Source organism: Leptidea sinapis, chromosome 24 (genome assembly GCF_905404315.1).
Source record: "Leptidea sinapis chromosome 24, ilLepSina1.1, whole genome shotgun sequence".
Classification (NCBI taxonomy): domain Eukaryota; kingdom Metazoa; phylum Arthropoda; class Insecta; order Lepidoptera; family Pieridae; genus Leptidea; species Leptidea sinapis.
The window spans coordinates 1,137,069-1,151,250 of record NC_066288.1 but is presented as its reverse complement, the minus strand read 5'-3'; the positions used below and the strand labels follow the sequence as shown (position 1 = coordinate 1,151,250).

The following is a 14,182-nucleotide window of genomic DNA, read 5'->3' as shown; positions in this document are numbered from 1 at the left end:
GAGCTGATACTGGGGTGCGCCAGACCAGAGATGACAGCAATACTCCACGTTTCTCTCAATGAATACGTCGCTACTCGACCCATTCAAATTAAATGCTAACAATCATAGTATGCTCTCAATAATGTGGTAAACCGCAAATAAACATTACATCATGAATTTTACTTACACGAGAATATTTTAAATCCACTCCAATTATAAAGTGACAAGTTATCAAATCAAAACTTTGTTCCTGCATTTTTCGCGCAACTTTGCTTTCAATGGTGATTGGACTGTTCCAATCCACTCGGAGTTCAAGAGTTCGGAACTCGAATTCAATTTAATTTAAACCTTTAAAATGTAAATGCATGTAATTAATTGTAATAGAAAAATATACTTGCATTTGAAAAGATACGAAATAATTAGCGCGGGTGACATAAAAAGAATCACGTCTACATTATGAGGTAGGCAGATATAACGGAACTATAGGTACGGTTATTTGTATCAATCCAAAATCATCAATCACTGGACTCGAAATGCGTTCGAATCAATAGTAGGTTGCATGGCCTCATCTCTTTTGTTCAATTGAAAAATAAAAATAAATATTTATCGAACTAGAAGGCCTACGATTGTGAATTCGCAGAATGCCTCTGCTTAGAATCAAGCGGATGCTCTTGAGATTAATGGGCGGCGATGTCGAAGGCACGAACGCAAATGCAGTTTGCAAAGACATCCATTTAAAGATTGTTGCATGCAAAGGGAACAAAACAGTTACTAGTGATGATAACCAAAGGGCCAAACGCACTACATACACACAAGACTATTAGCATCGGCGTGAAATAATGAAAGCTATTCTGCAGTGTAACGTAACGTTGTTCCTTCATTACGCCGGGTGGCGGGTGTCGACGCCCGCTCCGCCGCTGGGAGCACCCTGCATAAATCAGGCAAGAGAATGCAGCTCAGCGGCCTAATGCGCTTTCGATGTCAGTCGATAGCCACCAGCCACCAGCCACCACTTACCTTCTACCGCCTCAGAACCGCGCATCCAAGCAATCCCACTGCACTCGTCATATTCTTAACATACCTACTATTGAATCTATGTTTACAGCCTTCTTGCGATTTAGGACTGTCCTAAAAGACTGGCTATCTACTTCTGACATTTTTACTCAATATTTGGTTTTGTATTAATTATTTTAAAGACAACATAATTATAAGAATCTTCCGCGTGATGATCCGGCACTTAGTGGGACATTTCGCTGAGCTGTGGCACTTTAAAGATGATTATTAGTAAAACCTAAGTATCAATGAGCGTGGATAAAACAGTTATTTCATACAATGGTAAATAGTATTTAAGATACTCTTGACAATATTTATTTCAGATCATTAGGTATGTATCAGATAGCTTATTTTTCTATATAAAATAATTAAAATGTCAATAATGTGAAATGGCAATATAAAATACATAGGTAAGTTTAAAAAGTACTAAGTAATTAATTTTCGAAACACTTTTCAGAGTTATGTACGGAATTCATAAGCTTCGGTCCGAAAAATTATTTATGAATTAATTCTCACCAATTTCTTTATTTTTTTATGTGTTTATTTGACATGCAATTCAGATTGGGATATATCATAAAAATAAATTTGGTACCGAAAATAACGGACGCTGTAAGTGTTAATTCAACACCAGCGTTCAACAACCTTTTTGCAATATTATGTCCATATTATCGAGGTTATATTTATTATTTGAATGAAATTCTAATAAAGACAAACACTTATAAGTTGATTTATATATCTTAATTTTTAAACCTAATATCGAAATATAGATAATAATATATTCGAATGAAAGTTTCTTTGTTAGGTGTTACCGATCTACCAAAGTTGCTATTTCTATGCCATTTGTTGTACAGTAAAATTATAAATTACGAAGAAAATTCAACAATAAGCGGGTTCATAGTGGAATTTCAGTGGAATCGTAGGTACTAAGGATGAAATACCCTTGAACAAATATGCATCATTAATGAAACTTTTAAACCGACTTCAAAAAAGGATGGAGGTTCTCAATTCAGTGGTATGTTTTTTTTATGTTTGTTACCTCAAAACTTTCGACTGGGTGAACCGATTTTGATAATTATTTTTTTATTTGAATGCTGGTGCTTCCCGTGTGGTCCAGATTGGTCCAGATCTGACAATGGCATCCATGAGAAAACCATAAAAGTCTTAAATTTACTATGCGTATGTCACTAATTCTAGTTACGATTATTGTAATTTTTGAAGTCGGTGTCATCCAAGATAGGTTTATAACTACATACATATATATTATACGAGTAGCCTTATAGGTGAGATGTGCTGAGTCATGAGGATGGGAGAGTCGAGAACGGGTCGCGGCGGAAGGACACCGATTCCAAAAATAACAAGAATCGTAACTAGAATTAGATTAATTAATTAAATTGTATAAAATACGCAATTATTCTTATACTTTTAAGTGCATATTATATATAGTGTTTTAGAAAAGTGTTTTTGAAGTCTCAAGTCATGTTACATTTTAAATAATAAATATGAAACATATGTTTGTAGGTAAGAACAAATTTATACTTGTTTGGTGTAAATTACAGTTGAACGAAATTCAATTATAGATTACAATGTACACTACAACTACAAACTAGCTAGCGTGTGACGTAGAATCGACTGAATAAGTTATTGAAATTAATGCATTATAAAGCAAAGTAGTAATATTCTAAGAAGATAAATTAACGTTTCCATACGCAGCACATCTCATGAATCTGACAAAAATAGCTTCAAAGTTCAAACTGTTATGTTATTATAGTTGTTATTTCTCATCGAGAAACTAACATCATCTGTTTCCGCTCGATCAGCAAATTACTGTGAGTTGTTTCACCTAACGCGCTCAGAGTTGTGGTATAAATACAATAAACTTAAAATTTATTAGCATAATCCCACCCGAATCCGATAAGCCATAAGCAAACCCTTCTAAATTTTAATGATAATAACAAGCTGCAAGAAAAGTCGTAAACAATTTTAGGGCCTGTTTAAAGGCAAATTATAAACCTGTTTTGAAAAAAATTCAAGAATGTATATTGTCCCCGATACTTGGATATAAATATTTTAAAATATTTTTATTGAATGAGATGAACCTTAGTTAAGCGAGCACAATTAAAGTGAAATAATGATAAATTGCTTTGTTTTAATAAAAAGAAATTAACCTATCTATTGTCTTAACCAGATCAATGATGAGTGGGTAAAGAATTTTAAGATATGTGAACCGAATTACAAACAAAAACCCATGTTTCACTTAATCTTTGAAAGGTTTGAGAACGCATGTTGAGATATGGTCGCGGGACGCGGCTTATCGTTAATTTAGAGTCTTCGATTAGAGTCCACTGGCGGACATACGCTAACGAGCTTTTGCCTTAAACTTATTTTTATTGTGTAAAAGTATACTTTTAAATATATTCTACTGCAAACGACCACCGTACAAAGTTAATTGGAAACATATCTGCATTATTTCTGGCCGTGCCAGAAGAATAAGTGTAGCTAGAACTAATTTAATTAATATTTTTATTAAAATTCCAGAGAGCGTGTTGGCGTCTAAATTTTATTTTTGATTTATTTTTAACTTTCATCTTTTACATCTCATTTTATTTGTTTAAAAATATATACGTTATACATGTGTAGAAACTCGCAACATTATATTAAACAATTTTTTTTTTAAGTAATGAAAGAAATCACAATTAACATTTTTTCTTACCTTTGTTGTAGTAGATTGTAGAGGTGAGTTCGACGACACAGCACATACTTCCACTTCAAATCTGTCGACACCAGATTCACGGTCTAGAGGGACAGCCGTGGATAAAATTCCCAAAGAAGAGTCAATATCAAACAACCTGTCCACTTGCCTACCTTCACCTGTCACATTCACTATATAGTACTCTAGCCCAGACTGATAATTATTTGTCATATTCAGAATAGCCGTACCCCCTGGTTCATTTTCAGCCACCGACACAGACGCTGCGTTACGCCATGTCACACCTTCTAAATCTGTGCCTCCCATTATTACTGTCAAATATGTTTCCGTACTCCGCTGCTCACTCAGAACTGCTTCATCTGTAGCTTTAATAATAAGATTCCATCTAGCATCCGGTGTTGCAGGGGGATAGCGCAACGTTAGTGCACCGTTGCTTCTATGCAAATCAAATATATCATTACCGCCATGCAAGAGCTTATATGTCACTAGACCATTAGTTCCTGAATCTGCATCACGTGCAAGGACATTCATAACAAATATTCCTCGCCCAGTATTTCTTCCTAGTCGTCCAGAACTGACTACAGCAGCGTTCATAGACACAAAAACAGGAGCGTTGTCATTTATATCTTCTACTATAACAGTCACCAGCTTCTCAGCTGAAAGTCTGGCTGATGATGGCTCTGCTCCATCGTAGGCTGCCACCGTTATTCGGAATGTATCTATTGTTTCTCTGTCAATTGGCAACAAAGTATGAATTACTCCAGTTAAATTATTAATTGCAAAATTACGTTTGCCATCATTCGGTTCTTGGTGGATAATAGAATAATAAACTTTTCCATTCAACCCAGAATCAGGATCTTCAGCTGTTACTGTTACAATAGGAGTATGGGTAGGAATGCCTTCTCTGATCTGTCTCACAATCGCAGTGTTTGTGAAAATAGGAGCGTTGTCATTAGCATCAATCACATTAATAGTAAAAGATATGCTTGAAGACATGCTCGGACTACCACCATCAGAAACAGTAATATTTAAAACGTACTGTGTTAAATCTTCATAATCCAAATGTTTGTGTAAGAAGAGTTCCCCAGAATAACTGTCAATAAAAAATGTTTCTTTTCTGTTTCCTGATGAAATGGAGTACTGTAGCTCATTGTTTATTCCCAAATCAACATCGTGTGCATAAAATTGTATGATTTTTTTGTTTATAGGTTCCGTTTCTATGACAGATATATTCATATGTGTTTGACTGAATACTGGAGCATTATCGTTTTCATCTAACACGTCCACTGTTATAGTTGCTGTTGCTGACAGTCTCATGGAGGGCCCTGAATCATGAGCTAAAATAACTAATTGATACCGATCTGTTGTCTCACGATCTAAAGCCTTGTTTATAATTAATTGTCCTGTACCTTCATCTAGGGTAAATCTTTTAAAATCATCACCACCAATTAGTTTATAAAAAATATCTCCGTTCAAACCTTCGTCAGCGTCATATGAATAAACTCGCATAATAGAAGCACCCACGCTTGTTCCTTCAGATACTTCAACACTATATGGAGTATGTGTAAATATTGGAGCGTTATCATTCACATCTGTGATATAGATAGTTACTCTTACTGAATCTGATAACTTCGTTTTTCCATTGTCACTGACAGTGACCGTAAGAGTTATATAGTTTTGCCCAGTAATCTGTGATAAGCTTTCACGATCAAAAGATCGTAATGTTTTTATAAACCCATTCCGAGAGTCTATCCGAAAATCATTTTGGGTAAAAGGTAAACTAAATGAGAGTTCCGCATTGCGTCCTATATCTTTATCTAATGCTGTTAATTTACCAACAAATGTTTCTGGAGGCTCATTTTCCTTAATTTTGAAGACAAACGTGGTATTCGTAAATTGTGGGCTATTGTCATTTTCATCCAAGATATGTATGACAACAGGAACTTGAGAACTTCGTGAAGGCGTCCCATGATCAAATACTGTAATTAATAGTGAATAATAGTCTTTTTCTTCTCTATCGAGAGAGCTTTTTACATACAAAAACCCATCAGGAAATATTCCGAACTTGTTATCGCCATTTCCCTCTATAATACTATATGATATCTGGCCATTGGACCCCAAATCCGCATCAGATGCAGATATAGCAAAAAACCTAGTATTAACTATAGTAGATTCTAATAAAGATGTTTCATAAGATGTATGATCAAACACAGGGGTATGATCATTTACATCATCTACAACTATCGATATACTATGTTTAGTTGCAAGTGCTGGCTTGCCATGATCAGTGGCTGTCACTTCTAGAGACAGTACAGTACCAGGATCACTTGTAATTGCTTTATTTAAATAAATTACTCCAGTTGTTTCAGAAATGCGAAAAAGGCTTTCTGCGTTATAAGTCAGCGTATATGATATTGTTCTATTAGATCCCGAGTCACGGTCTATGGCTCTTGCAAAGTAAACTTCATGACCAACAGCCATTTTTTCGGGGATATGTATTTCCTCTTTTCTGTCGATAAAAACAGGATAATTGTCGTTTATATCCAACACTGAAATATTGACCGTAGTAAATCCAAATTGTAGATCACTTTTTATCATTACTTTTAAATGATACGTCATTTTCTCTTCTCGATCAATATTAGATGCTGTACTTATAATGCCACTTTTTTCATCGATTTTAAATATATGTTTCTGATCCCCGTCTACAATGTAATAAGAAACCTTTTCAGTTTTTTGTTTTGAACTTACTTTTCCTATAAAACGACCAATTTTCGATTGAGATTGTCCTTCATTTTCTAAAATTTTAAAGTTATAGCCACTATAACCTTCAAAATCTAAGTTCTTACTATAAGTCTTTTTTATTATTTCTATAATTGCGTCTTCAGAGGCTCTTCTATTTCCTCTATCTTTACATGATACGATCAAGGTGTACGATGGCTTAGAAGCTCTCCTAAGATCTTTTTGCAATATGATATTTCCAGTAAGTGGCTCAATGTCAAAGTATGAATCACCCCCACTTTCTAAAGTATAGGTTACTAATGCATTGTCACCATCATCATCATCAAATGCCTTTACCTGAATCACCGTCATTCCAATGGGAAGATCATCTGCTATATTGGTTATATAGTGTTGAGGATAAAAATAAGGATCGTTATCATTTACATCCAGTACTTTTAAATTGATTGTTGCCGTTGATGATTGTGGAGGGTAACCCTGGTCCTTAGCAATGACTTGAATATCATATGACGAAATTCTTTCTCTGTCTAATTCCATGATTGTACTTAGTTGTCCAGTAATAGGATCTAGTGAAAATGTATTTGGATATTTTCTTTCAGTGCTGGTAGACAAGTAGTAAGAGATTGATCCATTCGTGCCTTGGTCGTAATCGGAAGCTGTTAAAATTAATATTTCTTTTATTGGAGCTATATTTTCAGCTAAGCTAGTATTTATCAATGTTTGAGGAAATGTAGGTGATTCATCGTTTTCATCAAGGATAGTTATTTTTAGTCTTGTATAAGCCCATCTTGGATTTGGACCCCCATCTCGAGCTGAAACATTAAGCTCTGCGGTTCCTTGAATTTCACGATCCAAAGCGGATCTGGTTGTTACGAGTCCTGTCACGTGATCAATTAAAAACCATTGTTGCTGATTTCCATCATAAAAATCATAGAAAATTTCAGCATTTACTCCTGTATCTTCATCAGTTGCAGTAATACCAGCAACATAAGTACCAGGTGGAGCTAATTCACTTAAAACCGCCAAATATTCAGATTTTTCAAAAACAGGTTCATGATCATTCACATCATTCACATGAATTACTAAAAATGCAGTTGAAGTTCGAGGTGGAATACCTTTATCAGTGGCAACTACTGTTAAATTGTATTTACTGATCTCTTCTCTATCTAAGACACCATTCACATGTACAATATAAACACTGCTAGAATTTTCTAATCTAAAATGATTTAGTTCATTTCCAGAAACTATACTCACGCTGGTTATGCCATTTAAACCAGCATCTAAATCTGTCACTGTTATTGCAGCAACAAGTGATCCATTTTTTGCATTTTCATCAACTGTAGCATAGTTAGCCGTAGATGGGACGTAAGTAAATGTTATAACTGGATCATGGTCATTCGCATCTATAAGATTAACGGTTACATATGTTCGGGCATCCTGGCGCGGTACGCCGTGATCCTTTGCTATCACTGTTAAGACACAGGTCATATTACATGATGTATTTGTGCAATATTGGGGACAGTTCAACTTTTTTATCGTTGTTATTACTCCTGATTCAGGATCAACTGCAAATTGTTTTTCCAAGTCGTTAACTTCATAAGTAATTCTGCAATTATCACCCAAGTCACTATCAGTTGCTGTTACTTTGAGAACAGTTGTTCCAGGTGGCACACTCTCATTCAAAGATACTGAAAAATCACTTTGATCAAATATAGGTGGATTATCATTAACGTCTAAAATTGTTACATTAACTTGTAGGTAACCATACTTAGGGGGGCTACCACCATCCCGAGCTGATATATTCAAAACATAGAAATCGTTCGCTTCCCTGTCAAGCTTTCCAGTAGTTTCCAAATGTAAATAGGAAGTTTGGCCACTAGGATTCACAGTGACATTTAACCGAAATTTACCCTCACTGTCCCCTTCAATTATTCTATAATCATTCATTATGCCATTTTCACCAAGATCCTTATCTGTTGCAGCGTCTAAAAGTAGTTTTGTTCCAGGTGACGCACTTTCCGAGAAAGCCACAGCAATACTTGGTTCTGGAAACTCCGGATAGTTGTCATTCACGTCACTAACTCGTATCCTTACCTCAATAGGATAAGTGGGCTGACTTGATAGAACAACAAATGCATAACGGTCGATACTTTCGCGATCTAAAATAACGTTCGTTTTAATTTCACCCGATACAGGATCAAGTTGAAATTCTTTAGGTGACTCATTAAACCGGTATGTGAATCCAGGCTTAGTCGGTATTCTACCGACAAATGTTCCTACGGGCTGGTCTTCAGGTACTCGCAGGTCTACGCCGGTGTCGACTGCCCGCGACTGCATCTGTTCGGCGGTGGCGCCCGCGCCGCTGAGCAGCGCCAGCGCGAAGAGCACCACAGGCCACCGCCCCATCACCGTCATGACGGTAGTAAACACATTGCAAATACTACTTTCTTTCAGCAAAACCAGCCAACACTCTACCTCTCTCTCGCACAACTTACGCGCTCTCTCGTCTCAGGTATGCAACATGGCCGCGACGGCCTCCGCAACCACAAATATCTCACGAACAGTGCGACCCGTCCCTGCGCCGGCACATTAATTCGTAAACACACGTGACACTCACTAAGCACACAGTTATAACTTAAATCTATTAACTTTACTAAAACAGGTACCATACAAGTATAGTATATCCTTTGTTATTTGTTATAAAGTGTCACATTCACAAATAATAGCACTTTCCAGTCAAGAATTTATTTCACAGAAAACTTTTACAACGCGACGGAATTAGTGAACCAGCTTCGTTGAAGCCGACACGACACTGGCAGGCGGAGGCTTTCACGCCGCCCCGCGACCCCTCCCCCCTCTCCCTCCCCGCAGCTTTTAAAGCTCTGGCCTGCCGCCCGCCGGCAACGACGATGATGATGCAGAGATAATGGCCGCCTAAGAATTTCACTGTTATTTCACTATATTGTTCAACATTATATTTTATCACCTTTTGGAGTTACAAGAAAATTCATGAACAAACTCGGAACGTTTAAACTTCCACAATCCTTCCATCACATTAAATTCTTGAAATACCATCTTTAACATTATGTTTGTTGCTCCTCACGAAAAGTACACAAACGTTTTAAAATTATAGATTTATCAAAACAATATGAAAGATTAACAGTTTTAGTGCGCTCGTGATCTATTATTGTTAAGTTACATTTTGTACACTGAATGTTTACGTTAGTAAAATTATTACTTTACAGAAAATGCAAAAGTAGTGGAGTTCTATTCAAGCTTTATTTATATTGCGACTACTGTCGTTATACGTATATGTACCGGACAATATGAGTCGGATTCGCCCACCGCGGGTTCAGTACATATTATTAGGTATCTATGTACTTATAAAAAAAAGGGGAAAAGTTTTATCTTTCATTCATAAATCGAAAACTAGAAATCATAAGAATAATGTAAACTTGTGCCAATGAAGCCCGTTCATACGACACCCCACATTTATTTATTTATTTGTTTTCAAAACTTTCTTCTAGCCTTACAAAATTATTTCTAATGCGCTAGTGTAATAACACTTGACACTGGTAACTCAAATCAAAATTTGTACCTCCATTCCTTGCATTAAGACCCTGTTTTTATGATATAATTACAAATGGATTGTTTTCAGACCCTTCTGAAAAAAGTGGTCAGAAGACCACTTTTTTCCTTTACCTGCAGCATAAGACGGTATTTCTTGCCAAATTTCATAGATCTGGGCTAGCGGGAACTATTTATAAACCCAATAAATTTTGATGACCTTGAGAGTGTCGAAACTAATTTTTTTGCGGCATAATCGTATTATTCAAAGTCAAATATCCAAATTATAATTTCTTTATTGGTACCAAAAAAAGTATTACATTATATAAGTGGTTGGAACCTTCTTTTAGGTGACAAAACCTGTGTGAGATGATCCCGCTCTTCCATCTATAATCATTAAGTAGGTACCTACATAACACTAATAAGGTGTGGGTGTGGGTGTGTGTGTATGTGTGCGTTTGTGTAAGTGTGTATGTGAATGTGTATTGTGTTCGCTAATATATGGTGTAATAACCTTTATAAATAAATAAAGAATAAAGTTTTTAAGAATAAATTGTCTATTTTTTTCTGTTAGAAATATAAAGAGTTAAAGGATTGATAAATTTATGTAATATACTATAGAGTAGGCAGATATAAACTATTTTTTATTGTTTACTTTAAAATACATAAAAGGGCCTCCGTCTCCTCATAGTTTTTGGTCATTATCCATCTCGTTACAACTTTTTTACAGTAATAATAATGTTTTGGATTAGTTATTTATGCAACTGTTGTGTAATAAGGGATATTAAAACACGAATGTGGGCTTATGATAATAGTGTCACATGATTTTTCAAATACCTAATTATAAACAGTTGCATACAAGACGTTATCTATACCCATAATATGAATCCTCTATAAAAGATACTGAAACAGTTAGCTTACTGCTAACATTAAAAAAGCCAGTCCTAGTAACCATTACATCATCCAAACGAGTGATGTAATGTTGTACTGAATTTCATTACATCACTTTATTTTATTTTTATTTAGGTTATTTCATTTCACTTAATTATTATTTATTATAATAACATACATTGTTCTTCATGCCTAATATAAATTTACAGTCTTAGTCTCAAAAACAGAAACAAAGAGGCACTTTAATGTATTAAATTCCTTTGATGGCTCACTAGGAAACCCTGTGCAGAGCCAACCAGTGATTTCAAACACTCGTTTGGATGATGTAATGGTTACCAGGACATAGGGTGGTTTAACGTTGGCAATAAGTTTACTGTTTTAGAATATTTAATAGAGGATTTAAAGCATGGGTGTGGATAAATATATATACATATTTATTAACAATGTTGTAAAATCGTGTAGATTTACAATACAATACAATGTATTATTTCCTCACAGCTAATTGTTGACTTTTTACGTTAACTTTGAAATTTGCGTCCACTAAGAAATTTTTTCACAACTTCTAGAAACTTTAGACTTGACCTTTAGACTTTTATCGTTTTAATTTCAACTTGATACCTCCCCTCCACACGTTCCCGAGATAAAGGGTCCTGACCGACAGACAGAGAGACGGACGGGCCACAAAGTGAATCTATGATGGTGCCGTTTTTTCTTTTTGAGGTATCTATATAATAGTGAGAAAGAAATAAAATATTTTACATTTCTTTATAAGCCCTATTTCTTTTGCCTTCTTGCTCCGAAAACAGGAGTATTGTGGTCCGTGTATGAGCTACTATATTTTATATATGTTGTATTTATTTCACTTGTACCTCCCCGGATTACAACAATTGGCTTATGGTACGTTAGGATCGTTCCTGGCGAGGCTAATCAACTTCCACTATGAGAGTGGAAGCCAACTTATTGTGACAACATGAATCAATTTAATTATTTTTTGTAATAGTGGCAGTACTAATATAACACTCTGAGAAATTTTAACTAAGTATTGCGGACGGATAGACATCAGAGTGTAACAAGGCTCTTCTTGGGTACCCTTACTTGAGTAAGGAATCTTAATCACTGTTGGCTCTGCAAAGTCATTATAAAAACTAGAATAAATACCAAAAAAAATTTTTCATGTGTTTGAGGATGGGATAACATAGATTGAATATCATTACACCATCAACGACACACAAAACATATCAAGGGGAGGTCCCCCGTGTTTTGTTTTGTTTACTTACACTGAGGCTTCAATAATGTAAAATTCGAACTTGATAACATACGCATTCAACTAAAAGTGAGTAGTTTGCAGGTAAGTTTTATTAAATTTATTTTATGATTCTGTGGATGTAAGAGAAAAAGCAAGAAACATTTATAGGATCATTCTTGCGATGTCTATCTGTCTCTCACAGCAAATTTGATCCAAATGTCAGACACGCACTGGTTAAATTTTAATACATTTGTGAATTAATCGAACCACGGAAGGAAGTACATCTATGTAGAGATCAAATTTCTGTACAAAGAAAAAAAATTATCAAAATCGAGTCAGGGGGATGTAAGAAGAGAAATAGAACAAGACTCGATTTATATATGGAAATAGAACAAGACTGGATCTGACACTATAACCACAGAATAATATAAAATCTATGCAAAATTAACGACACAAGAAAATACTTTCTTCCATTTAAAATCATTATCACAATTTTCTAGAGAGTTATCTTTTTTTATGGAAAAGGAGGACTAAAGAGCTTTAAGCGTAACCTGGTGTTAAGTGATCACCGCCGTCCACATTCTCTAGCAGCACCAGAGGAATCACAAGATGCCTTGCCAATCCAATAAAAATTCAAATTTTTGTGAGTGTCATATATGTTTTATATATTAACCCAAAGATGAAAATATTTTTTCATAGTAGTTGTATTTGTAAAATACGTCGAAGAAAAAACCGTTGAACACTAAAAATAAATTACATGGCAAAACAACGTTTGGCTCATGCAAGCCATACCGCATGCTATGTCAAGTGAAAGAGCTTGTTGATGCTTTTTATAATTGTAATAGCATGTTATTGTAAGATTACTTTAGAAGTTAGATGAAAAAACACATAAAATAAAGTTTTACTTAAGGAATTCATCAAATTTGAATCAGTCTTAGTGTACAGTTTTTTAAGAAATAAGGAACGAGACGAGCCGGACGTTCAGCTGATGGTAATTGATACGCCCCGCCCATTACAATGCAGTGCCGCTCCGGATAATTTAAGAACCCAAAAATTACGCTCGTCACCTTGAGACATAAGTTGTCAAGTCTCATTTGCCCACTAATTTCACTAGCTACGGCGACCTTAAGACCTAAACACGGTCATACTTACACAGTACTGCTTCACGGCAGAAATAGGCGCCGTTGTGGTACCTACCCATAAACTAGACGGCATCTGGTGCAAAGGAGCCTCCCAACGTGTTAGATTACAATTTCATAGGTCTTAAACTTGTCCAGGTTGTTTTCGATATTGTCGTATAGATTTTACCTTTCACCATTTTATTTTAATATTGTACAATTATTACTCCTATCGACTCTGCTATACTTACCGTATCTATTGTATCCGTACAACTCTCCAACACCAATAACTGCCTCCATGAAGTAAACAGTGTCCCAACATATAGAGGAGGACACAGCGATGAAGTATTATTATTACTTAAACGAAATTAAGAGCATGTAATGAATGGGATATGTGATATGTCATATTATAAAACGTGACGTTAAAAGGATTATTTTATGTTAACAAATATTTATATACTAGCTGACCCGGCAAACGTTGTTTTGCCATATTATTTATTTTTAGGGTTCGACGGTTTTTTCTCCGACGTATTTTACAAATATAACTACTATTATTATTATTTATTTATTTATACTATTAATCATTTACAGAAAGAATCTTAAATTGACATAGTCCCGCAAAACTGTTTGGACAGTTTTTCTGCAGGATCAAGTCTCTTGAAATGTAAATGTCTCTTGTCTCTCTATGAAAAAGTATTTTAATTTTTTGGGTTAATATATAGTATATATATAGGACATTCACAAAAATTTCTATTCGTAACAGAATATTCAAAATCGGCTTATTAGATCCAGAGATAAAGGCCGGCAATGCTCTTGTGATTCCTCTGGTGTTGCAAGAGAACATTTGACGGAGGTAAATCCAACAAATTAAAAATCATGAAAATA

General features: G+C 35.2%; 1 protein-coding gene across 2 annotated transcripts in view; it reads right to left on the bottom strand.

The window, feature by feature from the left end:
* LOC126971541 (cadherin-related tumor suppressor) overlaps nt 1–14,182 on the bottom strand; it is a 362,047-nt gene that overhangs the window by 111,514 nt on the left and 236,351 nt on the right. The window contains exon 1 of one of the 2 annotated variants that reach the window (XM_050817824.1): nt 3,743–9,275. The exons of the other annotated variant lie outside the window; for it this stretch is intronic. Within the exon in view, the coding sequence (XP_050673781.1) occupies nt 3,743–8,890 (5,148 nt within the window). The 5' untranslated portion in view covers nt 8,891–9,275. Of the gene's footprint in view, nt 1–3,742; nt 9,276–14,182 lie in introns of those variants that run through there. 2 annotated transcript variants of the gene reach the window in all.